Consider the following 24,510-nt stretch of genomic DNA (forward strand, 5'->3'; position numbering starts at 1 on the left):
TTCATTTACTGTCAGTAATGTATTTGAACAAGGATGCCTGATAATAACTGACCTGAATGAACATATGTTGTTAGGGATGGATTGGATACTGAAAGTTAATGTTAGGTTTGATTGATTAAATATGAAGTTAGATTTTATTGATCCAATATCTGGTGTTCATGGTGAAACCAGTTATACATAATGTTTGATGAGAGTTGTAGCAATTATTGTAGTACTTGATGACAGAAATTATTTAGATGATGATAATGAGTATTTTGATGACCAGGTGGTTAGTGAAGATTTTTATCAATTAGTATTGGACAAAGTTAATTTAGCAGACGATTTAAGTAGCAATGAAAAGAGTGAATTGAAGGGAATCTTGTTGGAATATAATAGCGTTTTCAGTGAGAAGCCAGGCAGGGTAAAAGATTACATGTGTAAGTTAAAACTGAGACCACATGAATCATTTTTCATTGGAGTACCTATTTGTAAGGGGAAGGTTGTTGAAATGGAGTTGGAGAAATTGCAGAGTTGGGGAGTAATAGAAAAAAAATCCCATGGTTGTAGTAGCTAAGAAAGATGGTGGGGTTAGAACGGTACTTGACTCTCAACATTTAAATTCAATACAATTTATTATTATCCATTTTATCATATACATGATATAGGAATTGTCATATAGAAAGAAAGAGAGAGCGCACGATTTTTTTTTTAACAATCAAGGGAAATAACATTTTGTTAGTTACACTTTACATATTTTGTCTTCATTTTACATGAAAGATGAGAAAAAATAATTACAATGTTTATACAAAGAAAAATCCTTTAAGGGGAATAACATTTTCTTCCCCCCCATGAACCATGGACCTTGCCGTTGGTGGGGAGGCTTGCGTGCCTCAACGATACAGATAGCCGTACCGTAGGTGCAACCACAACGGAGGGGTATCTGTTGAGAGGCCAGACAAACGTGTGGTTCCTGAAGAGGGGCAGCAGCCTTTTCAGTAGTTGCAAGGGCAACAGTCTGGATGATTGACTGATCTGGCCTTGTAACAATAACCAAAACGGCCTTGCTGTGCTGGTACTGCGAACGGCTGAAAGCAAGGGGAAACTACAGCCGTAATTTTTCCCGAGGGCATGCAGCTTTACTGTATGATTACATGATGATGGCGTCCTCTTGGGTAAAATATTCCGGAGGTAAAATAGTCCCCCATTCGGATCTCCGGGCGGGGACTACTCAAGAGGATGTCGTTATCAGGAGAAAGAAAACTGGCGTTCTACGGATCGGAGCGTGGAATGTCAGATCCCTTAATCGGGCAGGTAGGTTAGAAAATTTAAAAAGGGAAATGGATAGGTTGAAGTTAGATATAGTGGGAATTAGTGAAGTTCGGTGGCAGGAGGAACAAGACTTCTGGTCAGGTGACTACAGGGTTATAAACACAAAATCAAATAGGGGTAATGCAGGAGTAGGTTTAATAATGAATAGGAAAATAGGAATGCGGGTAAGCTACTACAAACAGCATAGTGAACGCGTTATTGTGGCCAAGATAGATACGAAGCCCACACCTACCACAGTAGTACAAGTTTATATGCCAACTAGCTCTGCAGATGTCGAAGAAATTGAAGAAATGTATGATGAAATAAAAGAAATTATTCAGATTGTGAAGGGAGACGAAAATTTAATAGTCATGGGTGACTGGAATTCGAGTGTAGGAAAAGGGAGAGAAGGAAACATAGTAGGTGAATATGGATTGGGGGACAGAAATGAAAGAGGAAACCGCCTGGTAGAATTTTGCACAGAGCACAACATAATCATAACTAACACTTGGTTTAAGAATCATGAAAGAAGGTTGTATACATGGAAGAACCCTGGGGATACTAAAAGGTATCAGATAGATTATACAATGGTAAGACAGAGATTTAGGAACCAGGTTTTAAATTGTAAGACACTTCTAGGGGCAGATGTGGACTCTGACCACAATCTATTGGTTATGACCTGTAGATTAAAACTGAAGAAACTGCAAAAAGGTGGGAATTTAAGGAGATGGGACCTGGATAAACTGAAAGAACCAGAGGTTGTACAGAGATTCAGGGAGAGCATAAGGGAGCAATTGACAGGAATGGGGGAAATAAATACAGTAGAAGAAGAATGGGTAGCTTTGAGGGATGAAGTAGTGAAGGCAGCAGAGGATCAAGTAGGTAAAAAGACGAGGGCTAGTAGAAATCCTTGGGTAACTGAAGAAATATTGAATTTAATTGATGAAAGGAGAAAATATAAAAATGCAGTAAGTGAAACAGGCAAAAAGGAATACAAACGTCTCAAAAATGAGATCGACAGGAAGTGCAAAATGGCTAAGCAGGGATGGCTAGAGGACAAATGTAAGGATGTAGAGGCCTATCTCACTAGGGGTAAGATAGATACCGCCTACAGGAAAATTAAAGAGACCTTTGGAGATAAGAGAACGACTTGTATGAATATCAAGAGCTCAGATGGAAACCCAGTTCTAAGCAAAGAAGGGAAAGCAGAAAGGTGGAAGGAGTATATAGAGGGTCTATACAAGGGCGATCTACTTGAGGACAATATTATGGAAATGGAAGAGGATGTAGATGAAGATGAAATGGGAGATACGATACTGCGTGAAGAGTTTGACAGAGCACTGAAAGACCTGAGTCGAAACAAGGCCCCCGGAGTAGACAATATTCCATTGGAACTACTGACGGCCGTGGGAGAGCCAGTCCTGACAAAACTCTACCATCTGGTGAGCAAGATGTATGAAACAGGCGAAATACCCTCAGACTTCAAGAAGAATATAATAATTCCAATCCCAAAGAAAGCAGGTGTTGACAGATGTGAAAATTACCGAACTATCAGCTTAATAAGTCACAGCTGCAAAATACTAACACGAATTCTTTACAGACGAATGGAAAAACTAGTAGAAGCCAACCTCGGGGAAGATCAGTTTGGATTCCGTAGAAACACTGGAACACGTGAGGCAATACTGACCTTACGACTTATCTTAGAAGAAAGATTAAGGAAAGGCAAACGTATGTTTCTAGCATTTGTAGACTTAGAGAAAGCTTTTGACAATGTTGACTGGAATACTCTCTTTCAAATTCTGAAGGTGGCAGGGGTAAAATACAGGGAGCGAAAGGCTATTTACAATTTGTACAGAAACCAGATGGCAGTTATAAGAGTCGAGGGACATGAAAGGGAAGCAGTGGTTGGGAAGGGAGTAAGACAGGGTTGTAGCCTCTCCCCGATGTTGTTCAATCTGCATATTGAGCAAGCAGTAAAGGAAACAAAAGAAAAATTCGGGGTAGGTATTAAAATTCATGGAGAAGAAATAAAAACTTTGAGGTTCGCCGATGACATTGTAATTCTGTCAGAGACAGCAAAGGACTTGGAAGAGCAGTTGAATGGAATGGACAGTGTCTTGAAAGGAGGATATAAGATGAACATCAACAAAAGCAAAACGAGGATAATGGAATGTAGTCTAATTAAGTCGGGTGATGCTGAGGGAATTAGATTAGGAAATGAGGCACTTAAAGTAGTAAAGGAGTTTTGCTATTTGGGGAGCAAAATAGCTGATGATGGTCGAAGTAGAGAGGATATAAAATGTAGGCTGGCAATGGCAAGGAAAGCGTTTCTGAAGAAGAGGAATTTGTTAACATCCAGTATTGATTTAAGTGTCAGGAAGTCATTTCTGAAAGTATTCGTATGGAGTGTAGCCATGTATGGAAGTGAAACATGGACGATAAATAGTTTGGACAAGAAGAGAATAGAAGCTTTCGAAATGTGGTGCTACAGAAGAATGCTGAAGATTAGATGGGTAGATCACATAACTAATGAGGAAGTATTGAATAGGATTGGGGAGAAGAGAAGTTTGTGGCACAACTTGACCAGAAGAAGAGATCGGTTGGTAGGACATGTTCTGAGGCATCAAGGGATCACCAATTTAGTATTGGAGGGCAGCGTGGAGGGTAAAAATCGTAGAGGGAGACCAAGAGATGAATACACTAAGCAGATTCAAAAGGATGTAGGTTGCAGTAGGTACTGGGAGATGAAAAAGCTTGCACAGGATAGAGTGGCATGGAGAGCTGCATCAAACCAGTCTCAGGACTGAAGACCACAACAACAACAACATTTTCTTAATTACACTTTAATATTTTTCTTAATTAAACTTAACATATTTTGTCTTCTATTTACAAGCAAGTTGGAAAAAAACGAAGGATTATGCAGAAAAATCAAAAGATGTGCACTATCTGTTTGGATAGCAAAGAAATTCATCAACATTACAGAAACTGACCTAATAGTAGCCTCTTTAGTTCTTTTTTAAATATATATATGAGTTTTGTATGCTTTTTATTTCTTTTGATAAGGCAGTGAACATTATTTTGGGTAGATACATCACACTGTTTTGGTACAGGGATTTTGAATGTATGTTTCTATGGAAATTGTGCTTGTTTCTGGTCTGATAGTTACGTACTTCACTGTTTAGAGAAGAGAATTCTTGATGTTACTTTAGGAAACAAACTGATTCATAGATGAATAAACTAGGGAGGGTCAAAATTTACAACTCCTTAAAAGAGTCCTCTACAAGGATCTCTGTAGGCAAACACCCTTCAGAATATGAATAGCTCTCTTTTGGAGCTTAAAACAACTTTTTGTGAAACCTGTATTCCCCCAAAATATAATACCATATCTTAGATTACTATGAATGTAAGAGTACTAGACAAATAGTACTGATTAAAAATTGCAGTTTTCTTTAAGTTTTCTTAATATATAACAGTATTTACTAAGTTATTTATTCAATAGTTCAACATGTTTTTCCATCTCAAGCTATTGTCCAGCCATACACCTAAAAAATTTGTAAAAGAAGTTTGTTCTATCAGACATTTTCCAATCTCTAATCTTATGTTATTTTTTACTTTGTTCCTTATGTGCCTAAAGTTCATCCAAGTGGTTTTTTGTCATTTATTATTAAGTAACTGTCCTTGAACCATTCAGCTGCCTCATTCATTGCTGAAGCTATTTTTTCTTGTAGGTCATCTTCACTAACGCCCTTAATAAAAAGGCTTGTATCATCTGCGAAAAGTACTGATTCTGCTCTTGTTAGATGGCTAGGAAAATCATTAACAAAAACTAAGAAGAGCAGAGGGCCTATAACAGAACTGTGGAGTACACCACAGTTGACTTTCAGATATGTTGAGTAATATTTTGTGCCATTATGTATTATTTCAAGACTTTGATACCTGTTGCACAGATACGATTGAAACCAGCTGTATGCTTTTCCACGTACTCCATAGCAATACAGTTTCTCTAGCAAAACATCATGGCTGATGAAGTCAAATGCCTTGGATACATCTAACAATATTCCACAGTTTAAGTCCTCATTATCCATTGCAGTTAAAACATTCCAAGAAGTGATATACAGCTGTTTCTGTAAACCTGTTTTTCCTGAATCCATTCTGTGCATTGGTTAGAATTTTGCATTTGTTTAGGAAACTCAACAGTCTCTCGTACATAGTCCTCTCAATTACTTTAGCAAAACCTGAAAGTTGTGACAATGATCTATAATTTTGTATGGTATATGGAAAGTCTTTTTTATAAAGTGGCTTTACTATTGAATTTTAAGTTCAGAAGGGAATTTACCAGTTTTAAATGATGTATTAATAATATCAACCAGTTCAATTGTTATTTTGTATGCACTATATTTCATGACCTTATCAGGAATACCGTCACATCCACAGGACATTTTATTTTTCAGCTTATCAATTGCATTTCTTACTTCTGAATGCGTAACTGGGTACAAAAACATTGTCTTTTCATTTGCTGCAGCTTTTGACTTACTACCTTTTGAGTTCCCCAGGTTCTTGATAAGATTTTGAGCACTGTTAATGTAGTAGTCATTGAACATATTGGCAACACATCGAGGGTCTTCAACAACTTTTCCTCCCTTTTTTATGATAAGATTATCGTTTGTCACTTTGGATTTACCGTTGTTATGGTTTATGACCTTCCAAACTGATTTGGTTTTATTGCTGCTTTTTCTGATAATTAAATCATTGTTCAGTTTTTTTGGTGCATGAATAACTCTTCTGTAGCATCTAAGATATGGTTTTAAAGCTGCATTACGCTTTGAATGCCAACTCAGATTACTAAGAGTACCTGCAGATTTCTTAATTCCTGCAGTTAACCATGAATTAGATTTGAGAGGGATTTTTACTTTTTTGAGGGGGAAAGCGGCGTCAAATAAATTTTTGGAAAAGGAAACAGACCATTCAGAGTCAATGGAGGAATTGTTGTATAAATTTTATGATGCAAATTATTTTACAAGGTTGGATTTGATGTCAGGATTTCATTAGATTACTTTAGAACCCAATTCTAGGCAATATACTGCATTTTTGTATGATGGGAAAAGTTTTCAATACTGTGCAGTACCTTTTGGATTAAACTTATCAGTTGCTGAATTTATCAGGGCTTTGGATATAGTTTTGGGAAGTGGGTTACTTTCAAAATTAATCATTTATGTGGATGACATTCTGGTAATGGAAATTCTGAAAGCAATTGCAATAAAATTCAGGCAAGGGGGTGGGGGTATGACATTAAAATTGGAAAAATGTAAATTTCGAATAAAAAAGGTGAAATTTCTTGGGCACACTATTAATAAGGAAGGAATTCTGCTTGGTAAAGACAAATTGTTGGCCATTGCAGATTTCCCCAAACCGAGATCAAAGAAGGAACTTAGGTCATTTTATGGTCTATGCAATTTCTACAGGAAATACATTAGGACACAAGCTTTAAATGCTCCATGTCTTCTTGTGCTTTTGAAAAAGAACAGTATTTGGGAATGGACTGACAAATGTCAAGCAGCATTTGATGAGATTAAAAGACAGCTTGTCAATAGGGAAATCTTACATAGATCAGACTTAACTTTACCATTTTGTATTATGATAGACGGGTGTGATTATGGCTTAGGAGTTTGTTCATTTCAGTAGAAGGAAGTTGAGGGAGAGACCACACACTGTGCTATTAGTTTTGACAGTAGAATCTTACAAAAGCATGAAAAAGTTGTAGTCACTGAGAAGGAACTTTTAGCCATTGTTCAGGGGTTTAAAAATTTCAAAATTATTTAATTGGGCACACAGTCATTGTATACGCAGACCATAAAGCTTCATGCTACGTTCAGGAGTGCAATCTATATCACAGTAGGATTAGCAGGTGGGCAGCTTTTTTACAGCAATTTGGCTATTCAGTCAAAATTGTGAGAATCTGTAGACAACTGAAACATAATCAAAATCAGGATGAAACATGGAAACTAGTCAAAAGCTTCATAGGTAAGAAAGGATGTGATAACAGTATTACCAAGTGTTTAAAGGAATTTTATTCAGGACAAGTAATCCCAATTTGGATAAGTGGGAGGTTTGTTGGCCTAGACAATATACTGACACTTTGATTAACTATGTAGAGTTACAGGTACTGTGGATCCATAAAGTGTATTCAAAAGATACAGGAACATGTATACTTTTATAACATCTTCAGGAGGGTTAGGAAGTGTTTGAGTTCTTTTTATCGATGCCAGACAGTAAAAGTTACCAACCAGAAGCATAAAGGTTTTGTACAGAGCATAATTCCACTAGGTAAGTAGTAAGTCAGAACTGGTGGGAGGTGACTTATTTGGTCAACTTCCCCACACTAAAAAAGGCTACACATATTTGTTTGTTACTGTTGACCTGTTTTCAAAACTATTAAAGCTGTTCCCTTCTATAAGAAAGAAAGTTATTCATTGTTTTACTAATGACTATTTTAGAAATGTTGCTTGACTGTCAGATAATGGAAGTCAGTTCACATCTCATATATGGAAGGAATTGATTAATAATGAGAACATTAAGCACATTTTAATAACTGTGTATTCTCCACCATGCAATCCTATGGAGAGGTATATGAGGGAAATTGGTAGGTTGTGCAGAACATACTGTTCCAACGATCATAAGAATTGGTACACTTATGTAAGTCAGTTTGAAGACATTCTAAATAGTTTGCAACATACTACAACTGGATTTACACCATATGAAGTTCATTTTAATCAGAAACCTGCTAATTTACTAGATGAATTGATTGAGTTTCCAGCTTGTACAGAGTTAACTGCTGATGAGAGGGAATAGGTGGTGAAGAAAAATATGGAGGCATATCATATTCAGAGTAAGAAGAAGCATGACAAAAATCTTAAAGTTACACAGTTGTAACCTCATGTTGACTAAAAGTTATGAAAAGTCAAAAGCAATTAACAAAGAAACAAAAAAGATCTTCCATATATACATTGAACCATACAAAGGTCTTAAAGATACCACATCCAAACGCATTTAAGATAATTTATCCAAAGTGATGCAAGCTATTTGGTTTAAGAAACACCACACAGCTGAAGCCATATGTTCATATTTGATCAACTCTCAGGGGGGGTCCACTCTTAGTGTGTATCATGTGTCTGGCAAGCACAAGGGCCCCAGCTAATATAGTATCTGCTTCAGCACCATTATACATCAGTACTACATTCACACACATATTCATACACATTTCTATCCTTTGAATTTATGCTGACTTTGATTATCTATTTGATTCATGATATTGGCATCTGATGATGTGAGGTACAATAATTTGCTTAATACTCACTACTTTGAGGATATTTTTTGAGGTTTAATTTGATCAATCCTCAGGGGGTACACTCTCTGTGTGTACCATGTGTCTGGCAAACACCAGGGCCTCAGCCAATGTTTTTAGATATATTTTTCCCACGTGGAATGTTTCCCTACATTCCACGTGGGAAAAATATATCTAAAAACAAAGATGATGTAACTTACCAAATGAAAGCGTTGGTATGTTGATAGACACACAAACACACACACAAAATTCGAGTGTTCGCAACCAAAGGTTGCTTCATCAGGAAAGAGGGAAGGAGAGGGGGAGACGGAAGGATGTGGGTTTTAAGGGAGAGGGTATGGAGCCATTCCAATCCCGGGAGTGGAAAGACTTACCTTAGGGGGAGAAAAGGACAGGTATACACTCGCACACACACACACATATCCATCTGCACATATTACAGACACAAGCAGACATTGTAAAGGCAAAGAGTTTGGACAGAGATGTCAGTCGAGGCGGAAGTACAGAGGCAAAGATGTTGTTGAATGACAGGTGAGGTATGAGCGGCAGCAACTTGAAATTAGGGGAGGTTGAGGCCTGGTGGGTAACGGCAAGAGAGGATATATTGAAGGGCGAGTTCCCATCTCCAGAGTTCTGATAGGTTGGTGTTAGTGGGAAATATCCAGATACCCCGGACGGTGTAACACTGTGCCAAGATGTGCTGGCCGTGCACCAAGGCATGTTTAGCCACAGGGTGATCCTCATTACCAACAAACACTGTCTGCCTGTGTCCATTCATGCGATTGGACAGTTTGTTGCCGGTAATTCCCACATAGAAAGCTTCACAGTGTAGGCAGGTCAGTTGGTAAACCACGTGGGTGCTTTCACACGTGGCTCTGCCTTTGATCGTGTACACATTCCGGGTTACAGGACTGGAGTAGGTAGTGGTGGGAGGGTGCATGGGACAGGTTTTACACCGGGGGCGGTTACAAGGATAGGAGCCAGAGGGTAGGGGAGGTGGTTTAGGGATTTCGTTGGGATGAACTAAGAGGTTACGAAGGTTAGGTGGACAGTGGAAAGATACTCTTGGAGGAGTGGGCAGGATTTCATGAAGGATGGATCTCATTTCAGGGCAGGATTTGAGGAAGTCATATCCCTGCTGGAGAGCCACATTCAGAGTATGATCCAGTCCCGGAAAGTATCCTGTCACAAGTGGGGCACTTTTGGGGTTCTTCTGTGGGAGTTTCTGGGTTTGAGGGGATGAGGAAGTGGCTCTGGTTATTTGCTTCTGTACCCGGTCGGGACGGTAGTTGCAGGATGCGAAAGCTGTTTTCAGGTTGTTGGTGTAATGGTTCAGGGTCCATGAATAGGTTGGCATAGTATGGTACCATGCGGGTGCCCGTAGCTGTACCATGGTTTTGTTTGTAAGTGACACCTTCAAAGGTGAGGTACTTGTGGGTGAGGACAAAGTTGGCCATGGTGACCAGGAAGTTGATTGTGTGCAGGCTTAGTCCTTTGGGTGTTGGGAAAGATAGTATTTGATAGCGGCAAGGACATGGGCATTAGGGATGTTAGTGAGGAGGGAGGTGGCATCAATAGAGATGAGAAGGGTGCCATGTGGTAAAGGAATAGGAACTGTGGAGAGTCAGTGCAGAAAATGGTTGGCATCTTTTATATAGCAGAGTAGGTTACAGGTGATAAGCTGAAGGAACTGGTTCACAAGAGCAGAAATTCTCTCAGTGGGGGCGCAGTAACCAGCCAAAGTTGGGTATCCTGGGTGATTGAGTTCATGTAAGAGGTAGGAGTATTGAGAGAGGCAGGAAGAGGGGAGGTAGACTAAGGTGAGAGGTTCTGGGATGGGTCTAAGATTTTGAGGAGAGACGGGAGATACTGTTAGACTTCTGGAATGGGGTCACTGTGGCAGGTTTGTAGGTGGATGAATCTGAAAGCTGGCAGAGTCCTTCTGTCAGGTAAACCCTGAGGTTGAAAATCACAGTGCTGGTGCCTTTGTCAGCAGATAGGATTTTAAGGTCAGGATATGGTTTTAGATGGTGAATTACCATTGTTTCTGCAGATGTTAAATTATCCTCCATGGCACGGGATTTTGGGAATGATGACGAGGCAAGGTTTGAGGTTAAGAAATTCTGGAATTTTAACAGAAGGTGATTAGGGGACAGAGGGGGTGGATCACAGTTGGATGGAGGAGTGACCTTAGTCAGGAGAACGAGAGAAGGCCTTCTACAGGTCCAGCATGGCTCAATTTGGGAGTGGGGCAAAAGGATTGATACACCTGTGGGACTAAGGGTTTTGGTAGAAAGGTAACTACGCAGGACTGGAGAAAATGAATCACAATCTCTGACAGGGTTTTGACTACCTCTTGATGTACACTGAAATGAGGAATATGCTACAGACTACACTTCCTACTACTCCCACAGTGGTATTCCACCATGTGTCGAACCTACACAATATCCTTGTCTATCCATACTCCACCCATGCTCCCAACCCCTTGCCTCATAGCTCCTATCTCTGCAACGGACCTACATGCGAGACCTGTCCCACTGTCCCATACATCCTCCCACCACCTATCCAACTGAGAAACAGGCATCACCTGTCCCATGAAAGGCAGGGCTACCTGTGAAAGCAGTAATATGTTCTACAAACAAAGCTACAACCACTGTGCTGCTTTCTATGCAGGCATGATAACCAACAATCTGTCTGCCTAAATGAATGGCCACGGACAAACTGTGGCTGGGAGACAGTTCCCAGTTCCTGAACATACTGCCCAACACAATGTGCTTCACATCAATAACTGTTCAGAGCCTGTGCCATCTGAATCCTTCCTTATATCCTATGTTCTTGTAATCCCCCTGCCCTCAACCTTTGTTAGCGCCTGTCCTTCACCTGCCTATCCCCTCCCCCTCCCCCCTGCTGCCACAAATCTCAAGACTACAACTAGTAGTCCTACCTTGTCTCCTACAACCAGCATTACCCCCTTCCCTACCCTGCTATACTGCCCCCTCTCAGCCCCAGATTCCTCCTTACCCCTGCCACCCATGGATTGCTTCTCCCATGAGTCGCAGCTGCTCAAAATCTGGCCCCAGTGGCCTGAGACAGTGGTCATGCGCATGCGAGTTGTGCTTATGTGAATGTGTCTGTGACTCAACTTCTCCTCTATATGGCGAGTGGTGGTCTTTCCTTTTCATAATATCCTCATTATTCAGTACTGAATTTTCAATTGATTTTTTTTTTATGGAAGTAAGAACTATTACTATATCTTAGTGTCATTTCATTTCCCGTCAGTAATATATACTACTTTTTGGCTATTTTTGATCAGTTACAAAGCTCTGAGATTTTATCTTCAGGGATGTAGCAATGTCATAAATCTGCAAGTATATAGGGTTGCCATAAGGCAGCATACTCTGGTACAGCTTCAATGTGACTAACTATCCTAAACAAAAGTTGCCAGCCATTGCATGCAGAAGACATGCTTTGTGTGCACTACAATTTTTGCTGTTTTTAGTGGGGTAAACTGACACTACAGAGTTCATCTTTGGCAGTCTGGTGTCATCAAACCAGTTGTGTGCAAAATCCACATATTTTTCACAATTATTTACATATATAAACTGACTTCTGGTGTTTTCTTTGTTAAGAAGTGAGATTGCATGTGTTCGATAAATTTGTTATGAAAATGTAGATCCTACGTTTTATGTAAAAGTCATGTTGATAGCATCAAAATATGTGTAAATGTATTGATAGATTGCATATTTTTGGACACAGAGTTCCATGAATTTTGTATTTCGTACCACAGCAGCAGTTATAATCTACATTTGTATTTCATACAATTTTGGCAATACATCCTCATTCAAACAATTGTTCCCTCTAATTTAAACATATATCTATGGAAATAATGGTTGCACATAGTGCAAATTTCAGCAGCAATATGTGGTTTTGAAAATCATTTCCTCACAATTGCAGTGTAGCTATTTATGTGATTAGTGTGATACTTCTACCTGTTTTACTATTTGTTAACCTGGTTATTGTAAGCAAGAATTTAAAAGTATCTTGACTGTTACATAAAGATAACTCTTCCAAATCTGACTGCTGTGGTACAATAATGTGTTCTATTATAGTTGTCATACTGTATTGCAATTAGTTTCCAGTTTAAACAGCAGTGTGTATTTTCTGCAATTGTCACAGATTTCTGCAATTGTTCAGTTTGTTAATGATGTTAATATTGTGATAATAATAATAAACTTCCTGGGGGAGGAATGTGAAATAGTGTAGAGGGTACAGCGTGTCCCGTGAATACACAGTGTGTGTGTGTGATAGTGTGTGTGTGTGTGTGTGTGTGTGTGTGTTTTCTGTGTACTCCAGCTCATAAAAGGGTAGGTCTGAAAGCTAGCAAGTTTTATTTCTTTTTGTATTTGCCTACTTACAACTCAACAGTTCTACTTTTTGGTGAGTGGTATCAAACCAAAAGTACTTGCATATGTAAGTCTGATAGGAACTGGGGCTTGAACCATCAAATTTGCTATGAATTTAGCTATCATGATAGACAGCAACATAATGATGGCAGCATCACTAAAATGCTAGTCATTAGGGGTGAGAGTGTTACGTCGAAACCTCATGACGCTTCCGAAGCTGACATAGTAAGAAACAAATAAATGTTTTATGCACAGTTAACAATGGGAGAAGTTCAATACTTAGAATGAATCTTCTTGTTTCTATTACTTTCAGAAAAAAATTCTATAATAAATGGATTTTGTTTTCGAAACTTATTCAAGTTATCCTGAAGCTATGTGTAAGTGTTTCCACATAAGTATTGTTCCGGACTGTTACAATTTTTTCAATAATTGTTCAGCATAGCACAGAGATATGGGCTGTTTGTATTTTTATATACTGATTGATCCTTCTTGTTTACCACTAATGGTTACAGTGTTATTGAATGGTCAGCATTGTTTAATACTCACCTGTTACTTCAGTGTTTGGTAGGTCATCATGCTCCTGACTGAGAGGTAACTGAATTAGACTGTATGGAGCTAATTCCTTCCTTTTAAGTCTGTCCCTCCCTTATTCTGTACCCAGAAAAGATTTCTCATACAGATGACATAAGTGTATCTGTAGCTAACACTTTGTAATGTTAACTATCCATAGCTGTACACTCACTGCCATAATTCCAAATCTTAAAGTACTAAGTATGAAGCATTGAAGAATATTGTTAAACATCTGCTAGCTATTTATTTACACATCTGCTGAATATTAGACAATGACTGTGAAATGAAAAACAAGAACAGTAATGGATAACATGCACCATACAGCTCTCTTCTTTGGACTGAAATGTGCGAGTAGCAATTTAATCCATAAGAGAATATGACAATAAAAATAATAAATAAGACCATTATTATCCTGTAAATTCAGCAATATTAGCTTTCAGATATCTTAATAGTAAGAGTGCTGTGACACATAAGGAGTGGGACAAGCAGAAATACCTGTGCTAGTTTGCCTCCTGCAACCTGCCACACTTTCAGTGACATGTCTCTTGAGCCTGTTATCACGTACTGAGAATCCATCGTTAGGACAAAACAGGTAATCTCTTCACTGTGAGAGACTGTGTAACGCTCATCTTCTCTGTTTACAGCCCATATTCGTAAACTGAAAGAAAATTTAAAAAAAAGGTTAATAAAATGCAAATTCACACATTTGTGAGCCACGATAATTACAAATTAAAACTGTGTGCCAGACTGATACTCAAATTTGGGACCTTTGCCTTTCGCAGGCAACTTCTCTACTGACTCAGCTACCTAGGCATGAGTCACGAGTGTTCCTCACAGCTTTACTTCCGCCAGTACCTTGTCTCTTACTTTCCGAACTTCTCAGAAACTCTCCTGTGAACCTTTCAAGACTAGTACTCCTGGAAAAACTGATATGCGAAGACATGGCTTAGGCCACATCCTGGGGGATGTTCCCAGAATGAACTTTTCACTCTGCAGAGAGTGTGCACTGATATGAAAGTTCCTGGTAGATTAAAACCGTGTGCCGGACTGAGGCTCAAATTCGAGTTTGAGTCTCGGTCCAACACAGAGTATTAATCTGCCTGGAGGTTTCATATCAGTGTACACTCCACTGCAGAGTGAACATTTCATTCTGGTAACATCCCCCAGGTTGTGGCTAAACCATATCTCTGCAGTATCCTTTCTTAGAGATTCAGTGAAGTTTGGAAGGAAGGAGACGAGATACTGGCAGAAGTAAAGCTGTGAGTGCAAATCGTGAGTCATGGTTGGGTAGCTCAGTCAGCAAAGCACTTGCCCGTGAAAAGCAAAAATCCTGCACTCTGGAGCAGAGTGAAAATGTCATTCTCTACCTCATGCAAATTACAGACTGGTATTCAGGAAATCAAGGACATTACATTTAGAAATTTCCTTCACTACCATGGTATTGTATTGTACTGTAAGGAACTGGGGACCTAGAACCAGCAGAGAGGCTTCGTCCCCACCATAGCCCTCAGTGGTTCACAACCCCACAACAGGCTACAGCAGTCCATTCACCCCACCGCCGCCCCACATCGAACCTATGGTTACTGTGCGGTTCAGTCCCCAGTGGACACCCTCAAGAACATCTCGCACCAGATGAGAGTAGCCCCAATGTTTGCATGGTAGAGTAATTATGATGTACATGTATGCGGAGGAAGTCGGTGTTTTCTAAAATTCTAGAGAAACTCTTTTATAAAAATCTGTCAAATTTCATAAATAAATGTAATACACTAATGACTTGGTTTTAGAAGAAATCACTCTATTAAAACAGCAATCTTTTCTTTTCTGTATGAAACTCTACACACCCTAGATAGGCAGTAACATACAAGTAATATTCCTAGATTTGTCAAAAGCGTTTGATGCCATCAATGATGGTAAATTACTAGGCAAGATCAAGAACTGAGTTTTTGGGGAATGTGCATAACTGGATTAAATCATATCTCCGTTAAAGAAAACAGCTCATAGAGATAACACATGAAGTAAATGAGACAGTAAACACTCATCAGTCAGATTTATTAGTGGTCAGACATGGAGTTCGCCAAGGTTCCATATTGGGTCTGTGGCGTCAACAAGTACAAATGACATATCTCCACCATCGCAAGTTCTTTCACTCTGTTAAACTAACAGCCCACGCCATCTTACTTGTTCAGTTGATGTACGACTTATTGTAATGTGGGAATCTGTAATGAAATATATCTAGTCTTATAGAAATGTATGTATTTCCTTTGGCTACAACCCAACCAAAATGCCACAATGGTGACCCCAAGTGAGAATTCACATGCCGTTTCCTCATAGTTCAAGTACTTTTGCATCTACCTGCCATGAAGCACGTGGATATCAAAGCTCCTCCACCTACAACAGGACATTTTGTCACTTCACCACTGGATTCTACAACACACTTCCTACAGTGTTGTTGCCTCAACACTTTCGCCACTCAACAGTGCAACATGTGACTGCAGACTCAGGCTTTGCCTCTCCAGCAAGTGAGCATCAACATGTGCATTTCGAAAATGATAACGAGATGAGCAGAGATCCTGCAGGTCATCATGCTGATGTGGATTCTGCATTTCGGGCGTAAAGTATGTATCAGATGCTGGCCACCCAAGTAACCATTACAACAGTGCCATGTGCAACCTCACCTTTGCTAGGACAGACCACATGTACCGATTGTGCTCCCACGATGCATGAATGTCTGGCACAGCGTGCTGCAAAATATGAATCCTCGCCAGACGTCATGCACGTCGAAGACCCATAGAGTTCTCTGCACCGTTGCGCCGTAAGAGTGAGGACGCCACAGTGGAACATGTGGTTGCAGCGGTCAGTAGCGACGTCCCTGATAGAGAACATAAACGCCTGCCTGTTGCTCAGCCTGCCAGTCTAACCTCGCATTAGACAGCGTATCTACTTTCGTGTTTTCTTTATGAGTGGATGTGGTTGTCTTGTTTGGTTTTCTTGACTCTTATTATTCTGTTCTTGTTGTTGTCATAAGGTCCTTCATTGGTCGTGTCTGTCCTCTCCCATTGTGTTGTTGTTCGCAGGCTGCTCCGTGGGTCCCACTGCGTTACCGTCACTTCAACCCCGCGACTGTTCCAGTCGCCGTTACAACATTTTGGTGTCTACATCTACATCTACATTTATACTCCACAAGCCACCCTACGGTGTGTGGCGGAGGGCACTTTACGTGCCACTGTCATTACCTCCCTTTCCTGTTCCAGTCGCGTATGGTTCGCGGGAAGAACGACTGTCTGAAAGCCTTCGTGCGCGCTCTAATCTCTCTAATTTTATATTCGTGATCTCCTCGGAAGGTATAAGTAGGGGGAAGCAATATATTCGATACCTCATCCAGAAACGCACCCTCTCAAAACCTGGCGAGCAAGCTACACCGCGATGCAGAGCGCCTCTCTTGCAGAGTCTGCCACTTGAGTTTATTAAACATCTCCGTAACGCTATCACGGTTACCAAATAACCCTGTGACGAAACGCGCCGCTCTTCTTTGGATCTTCTCTATCTCCTCCATCAAACTGATCTGGTACGGATCCCACACTGACGAGCAATACTCAAGTATAGGTCGAACGAGTGTTTTGTAAGCCACCTCCTTTGTTGATGGACTACATTTTCTAAGCACTCTCCCAATGAATCTCAACCTGGTACCCGCCTTACCAACAATTAATTTTATATGATCATTCCACTTCAAATCGTTCTGCACGCATACTCCCAGATATTTTACAGAAGTAACTGCTACCAGTGTTTGTTCCGCTATCATATAATCATACAATAAAGGATCCTTCTTTCTATGTATTCGCAATACATTACATTTGTCTATGTTAAGGGTCAGTTGCCACTCCCTGCACCAAGTGCCTATCCGCTGCAGATCTTCCTGCATTTCGCTACACTTTTCTAATGCTGCAACTTCTCTGTATACTACAGCATCATCCGCGAAAAGCCACATGGAACTTCCGACACTATCTACTAGGTCATTTATATATATTGTGAAAAGCAATGGTCCCATAACACTCCCCTGTGGCACACCAGAGGTTACTTTAACGTCTGTAGACGTCTCTCCATTGATAACAACATGCTGTGTCTGTTTGCTAAAAACTCTTCAATCCAGCCACACAGCTGGTCTGATATTCCGTAGGCTCTTACTTTGTTTATCAGGCGACAGTGCGGAACTGTATCGAACACCTTCCGGAAGTCAAGAAAAATAGCATCTACCTGGGAGCCTGTATCTAATATTTTCTGGGTCTCATGAACAAATAAAGCGAGTTGGGTCTCACACGATCGCTGTTTCCAGAATCCATGTTGATTCCTACATAGTAGATTCTGGGTTTCCAAAAACGACATGATACTCGAGCAAAAAACATGTTCTAAAATTCTACAACAGATCGACGTCAGAGATATAGGTCTATAGTTTTGCGCATCTGCTCGATGACCCTTCTTGAAGACTGGGACTATCTGTGCTCTTTTCCAATCATTTGGAACCCTGCGTTCCTCTAGAGACTTGCGGTACACGGCTGTTAGAAGGGGGGCAAGTTCTTTCGCGTACTCTGTGTAGAATCGAATTAGTATCCCGTCAGGTCCAGTGGACTTTCCTCTATTGAGTGATTCCAGTTGCTTTTCTATTCCTTGGACACTTATTTCGATGTCAGCCATTTTTTTCGTTTGTGCGAGGATTTAGAGAAGGAACTGCAGTGCGGTCTTCCTCTGTGAAACAGCTTTGGAAAAAGGTGTTTAGTATTTCAGCTTTACGCGTGTCATCCTCTGTTTCAATGCCATCATCATCCCGTAGCGTCTGGATATGCTGTTTCGAGCCACTTACTGATTTAACGTAAGACCAGAACTTCCTAGGATTTTCTGTCAAGTCGGTACATAGAATTTTACTTTCGAATTCACTGAACACTTCACGCATAGCCCTCCTTACGCTAACTTTGACATCGTTTAGCTTCTGTTTGTCTGAGAGGTTTTGGCTGTGTTTAAACTTGGAGTGGAACTCTCTTTGCTTTCGCAGTAGTTTCCTAACTTTGTTGTTGTACCACGGTGGATTTTTCCCGTCCCTCACAGTTTTACTCGGCACGTACCTGTCTAAAACGCATTTTACGATTGCCTTGAACTTTTTCCATAAACACTCAACATTGTCAGTGTCGGAACAGAAATTTTCGTTTTGATCTGTTAGGTAGTCTGAAATATGCCTTCTATTACTCTTGCTAAAGAGATAAACCTTCCTCCCTTTTTTTATATTCCTATTAACTTCCATATTCAGGGATGCTGCAACGGCCTTATGATCACTGATTCCCTGTTCTGTACATACAGAGTCGAAAAGTTCGGGTCTGTTTGTTATCAGTAGGTCCAAGATGTCATCTCCACGAGTCGGTTCTCTGTTTAATTGCTTGAGGTAATTTTCGGATAGTGCACTCAGTATAATGTCACTCGATGCTCTGTCCCTACCACCCGTCCTAAACATCTGAGTGTCCCAGTCTATATCTGGTAAATTGAAATCTCCACCTAAGACTATAACATGCTGAGAAAATTTATGTGAAATGTATTCCAAATTTTCTCTCAGTTGTTCTGCCACTAATGCTGCTGAGTCGGGAGGTTGGTAAAAGGAGCCAATTATTAACCTAGTTCGGTTGTTGAGTGTAACCTCCACCCATAATAATTCACAGGAACTATCCACTTCTACTTCACTACAGGATAAACTACTACTAACAGCGACGAACACTCCACCACCAGTTGCATGCAATCAATCCTTTCTAAACACCGTCTGTACCTTTGTAAAAATTTCGGCAGAATTTATCTCTGGCTTAAGCCAGCTTTCTGTACCTATAACGATTTCAGCTTCGGTGCTTTCTATCAGCTCTTGAAGTTCTGGTACTTTACCAATGCAGCTTCGACAGTTGACAATTACATTACCGATTGCTGCTTGGTCCCCGCATGTCCTGACTTTGCCCTGCACCTGTAGAGGCTGTTGCCCTTTCTGTACTTGCCCAAGGCCATCTAACCTAAAAAACCGCCCAGCCCACGCCACACAACCCCTGCTACCCGTGTAGCCGCTTGTTGCGTGTAGTGGACTCCTGACCTATCCAGCGGAACCCGAAACCCCACCACCCTATGGCGCAAGTCGAGGAATCTGCAGCCCACACGGTCGCAGAACCGTCTCAGCCTCTGATTCAGACCCTCCACTCGGCTCTGTACCAAAGGTCCGCAGTCAGTCCTGTCGACAATGCTGCAGATGGTGAGCTCTGCTTTCATCCCGCTAGCGAGACTGGCAGTCTTCACCAAATCAGATAGCCGCCAGAAGCCAGAGAGGATTTCCTCCGATCCATAGCGACACACGTCATTGGTGCCGACATGAGCAACCACCTGCATATGGGTGCACCCTGTACCCTTCATGGCATCCGGAAGGACCCTTTCCACATCTGTAATGACTCCCCCCGGTATGCACACGGAGTGCACATTGGTTTTCTTCCCCTCTCTTGCTGCCATTTCCCTAAGGGGCCCCATTACGCGCCTGACATTGGAGCTCTCAACTACCAGTAAGCACACCCTCTGCGACTGCCCGGATCTTGCAGACTGAGGGGCAACCTCTGGAACAGGACAAGCAACCATGTCAGGCCGAAGATCAGTATCAGCCTGAGACAGAGCCTGAAACCGGTTCGTCAGACAAACTGGAGAGGCTTTCCGTTCAGCCCTCCGGAATGTCTTTCGCCCCCTGCCACACCTTGAGATGACCTCCCACTCTACCACAGGTGAGCGATCAGCCTCAATGCGGGCAGTATCCCGGGCAACCACAGTCGTAGTCCGATCAGGGGATGCGTGGGACGAGCTGGCCGTCCCCGACAAACCCCCATCCGGACCCCCACAGTGATGCCCATTGGCAACAGCCTCAAGCTGTGTGACCGAAGCCAACACTGCCTGAAGCTGGGAGCGAAGGGATGCCAACTCAGCCTGCATCCGAACACAGCAGTTGCAGTCCCTATCCATGCTAAAAACTGTTTTGCAAAGAATGTCTGAACTAATCTACAGAGAGCACAAACAAATCGACAAAATTTAAACGGTTATTAAAATACAAGATTGCCTAGTAAATGCAGTAATGCTGCTACTTGCGCACTGCTGACACTGCTCGGCGGCGGAAGGAGACTACGCGAATTTACACTATTCAGGTACTAAAACGCGATGCTACACTCTCAAATACTATAATATGCCCGAAATTTATGAATTAAACAATGCAAGTACCAAAATCACGCAAAGAAATTAAGAATTAAACTATGTAACAAATGAGTGAGCTAGGAGTATACGACTTGCTGCTGCAGCTGCTTATCCAACGGTGGTCGTTGTTGGTATGGAGGTGAAGTTAGTCTGTCTGCTGGAGCAACAGCAGCAGCTCATGCAGCAGCAGCAGCTCCAGTTAGACATCTTACAAAAGTCGCTGCAGTTGCTAACAGACAAAAGTCAATGCCCGGGACATGTTACCACAACAGCTTCAGAGTCCTCGGGTGTCCGATGCTTTCCCACGTCCGCTGTTGATTTCACCCTTTAATGATGCTAACGAGGACTGGGAAACCTACTTACATTGGCTGAAACAACATTTCATGGCTTTTCAAGTCAAGGACGACTCCTTGCAGCAGTCGTTGTTTTTGTCTTGGGCTTCCCCGGACACGTTCTTTCTTCTCCACAAGTTGGCACCGTTGTCTGATCCTGTGGCTCTCTCTTTCCAGGAGATCTGCCTTTTGCTGACAACCTATTATTCTCAACGCTACCATGTGGTCACCTCTCGGGTGGAGTTCCACCAGCACCATAAACAGCCTGGTCAATCGTATCGTTCCTGGGTCACGAACTTGCAGGGTTTCAGCCATCGATGCAATTTTACATGCACCAATCAGCAGTGTAAGGCTTCGTATGCAGACTCCCTGATCCAGGATGTGGTGGTTCAGCTGGCTCTCGATCCTGAGGTCAGTACTGCAGCATTGAAACTCGACAACCCCTCCTTGGAAGAGATTCTCCGCATTGCCCACTCCTTTGAAATTGCTCCAGCGGCTAACGAGCGTCTTATGGCGCGACCACAGGTGGCGGCGATCGCGGCATCATGGCGAGTTTCGCCCTTGCGACATCGACGTGGCCCGGTTGACAGAGGCCAGCGGCGTTGGGACTCCTCATTGTCTGACGTCTCTATGGCATCAGCGCCTTCGGTCGCCACTCGTTGCCAGTCGTACGGCCCACATCCATCTTGCCCACAGTGCTTTACTGCACATTCACAGGCTGATTGTCCCCACCGCTGGAAAATGTTCACGTTGTGTAACAAGGAGGGCCACATCCAATCGGTTTGTTGTAGTCGCTTGACTTGCTCCAGTCCTGCCCCTTCTGGGCCTCAAGATACAGCCCATGCTCTGCAATCATTCGTCCCACAGGACGACCCGTCAGCGCGGAAGCTTTTACTCATGCTCCACATTTTCACTGAGGATGTCAGTTTTCAGGTCGACACTGGGGCCACCGTCTCCCTGCTTAACATACCCGGCTGGGCTCTCCTGCGTTGTCGCCTCCCTCTTGCCGTTTGGTTGTCTATGGAGACGGTTCCATTCCCCTCAGTGGGCAGTTCGTCGTCCAGGCGACATACAACCATATTACCCGGCTCCTTACCCTCTTTGTCATCGACCATTCATTGACTTTGAATATATTTGGCCTGGATGCTTTTCAACTGTTTGGCTTTTCAATTTCCGACGAAGTTAAGGTCATTTCCACAGCTGTTCCCTTTCAGGACTTGAACGATCTGTGCTCCGCTTTTGCGTCGTTGTTTTCAGCGGATCTCGGATGTGCTTCCAGCTTTCAGGCGCACATCACCCTACGGCCTGGATGTGCAGCATCACTTTTCTGGGCCCAGCCCCTTCCAGTGGCCTTACGGCCAGCGGTCAAGCAGGAACTTGATCGGCTCCAGGCCGCTGGCGTGCTGGAGCCTGCCACAGTGCATGGGTGACACCACTGGTGGTCATGCGCAAACCCAATGGGTCCCTTCGGCTGTGGGGGGACTTTGGTGCTACAGTCAACGCTCAGTCCCTCATTGACACTTACCCCACTCCCCAACAGGAAGACCTTTTTACCAAGCTTGCCGGGGCAGAGTATTTTTCCAAGATCGACCTGCCTGAGGCTTACCACCAATTGCCCTTGGATGCTGAATCTCAGAATATCATGGTTATCGACACACCTTACGGATTGTATAGGTACAAGCGCTTTCCCTTTGGTGTCTCTTCGGTGCCGGCCATTTTCCAGCGATTCCTGGAGCAGCTTACACAGCCTATCCCTGCCTGTGTGAATTATCTGGATGACATCTTGGTCACTGGGCATTCCTGCCAGGAACATTTGCAAAACCTCACCACCTTATTTCACGCTCTGTAGTCTGCTGGTTTATGCTGTCGGCTGGACAAGTGTTGCTTTTTTTTTCAACCGGAAGTGGAATACTTAGGCCACTGGCTTAGCAAAGATGGCATTCACCCTTCGGGTCGAAATGTCATGGCCATTGAGGCCCTTTCTCATCCCAAAGACTTTCTGAACTCCAGGTGTTGTTGGGCAAGGTTACTTATTACTTAAAGTTCTTGCCCCAGGCTGCCTCTGTTGCTCAACCCCTCAATCACTTGCGTCGCAAAGGGGTACCTTTTGATTGGACCCCTGCCTGTGACCAGGCTTTTCTCCATTTAAAGGCGATGCTGAAGTCCGCCCCTTGCCATACTCCCTTTTCTCCGGACAGCCCCTTGGTTGTGGTGGCTGATGCTTTGGCATACGGCATTGGGACCGTCCTTGCGCACCGGGATGCCGACGGCTCCAAACAGCCCATCGCTTATGCCTCTAAGACGTTGACCGACCCCAGCACAATGGAACTACTCCCAGACTGGAAGGGAGGGTCTGGTGATCGTGTTTGCTGTCCAAAAATTTCACACCTATTTCTGAGGGGCAAAGTTCACCCTCCTGACAGACCCTAAACCCTTGGTTACACTTTTCGGATCCCACTCTCACCTTCCAGAGTGGATGGCTCAACACCTCCAGCGCTGGGCATTGTTTTTATGTAATTACACTTACACCATCCAGTATAGGCCCACCGCCCACCATGCTAACAAAGATGCTTTGTCACGTCTTCCAGTGGGCCCCTATCCTGCCTTTGACCAACAGGAGGTCCTCTGCTTTCACATTGATTTCGCCCGCGGGATGCACTGGACAGTCTGCCTCTTATGTCTGTTCACATTGCTGTGGCTACCCGCCTACGAACCTAAAACACACTTTGTTTGCGGTATTTGCAATCCATAAAACCACCTGCGGCTTAGAATCGAGTACAAAGTAAGCGGAAGTTCTGAAAAATGTTGGTAGGTGCCGCCACAACTAACTTCTGCCGTCGAATATATGCATCACTACACAGGCATGTTTTGCAGGCACAAAGATAAATACTGGTGCCAAAGCCTCTGCATCAGTAAATAAATTAAAATAAAAAGTAGAAGAATGTAAACATTATGCCATGTATTCTTTCTTGTTTGTGCTATCTCATTTAAATCCTGTCTGCCTAATAAACTACGAAACTAGAGTGAGACAACAGCAAACGTGGAAGAATATACATATCATGTCATGTTTATATTCGTATTATTCTTATGCTGAATAGTGATACAGTCAGAAATGAAGCAAGGCAACTGACTAGATTTTTAAATCTAAGATGACTCTAATTTCTGTGCAGAATGTAATGTACTAAAGAGGCACCTGGAAAGATTTTCAAACTGAGAAAATTTTTCGATAAACTCTCGTTCAGAACATCTTCTACTATTTGATTCTTGTTGATCATTATCAAAGAAAGCAGCAGTGTAAGTAACAACAAACAGCAGTCTCTTGCCATTGTTTTGC

General features: G+C 42.2%; 1 protein-coding gene across 1 annotated transcript in view; it reads right to left on the minus strand.

Moving 5' to 3' along the window:
• Positions 1-24,510, minus strand: part of LOC124545526 — a 632,143-nt gene that overhangs the window by 52,032 nt on the left and 555,601 nt on the right. The window contains exon 20 of the mRNA XM_047124474.1: positions 14,098-14,260. Within this exon, the coding sequence (XP_046980430.1) occupies positions 14,098-14,260 (163 nt within the window). The remainder of the gene's footprint in view (positions 1-14,097; positions 14,261-24,510) is intronic.

Source organism: Schistocerca americana, chromosome 8, assembly GCF_021461395.2.
Source record: "Schistocerca americana isolate TAMUIC-IGC-003095 chromosome 8, iqSchAmer2.1, whole genome shotgun sequence".
Taxonomy (NCBI): domain Eukaryota; kingdom Metazoa; phylum Arthropoda; class Insecta; order Orthoptera; family Acrididae; genus Schistocerca; species Schistocerca americana.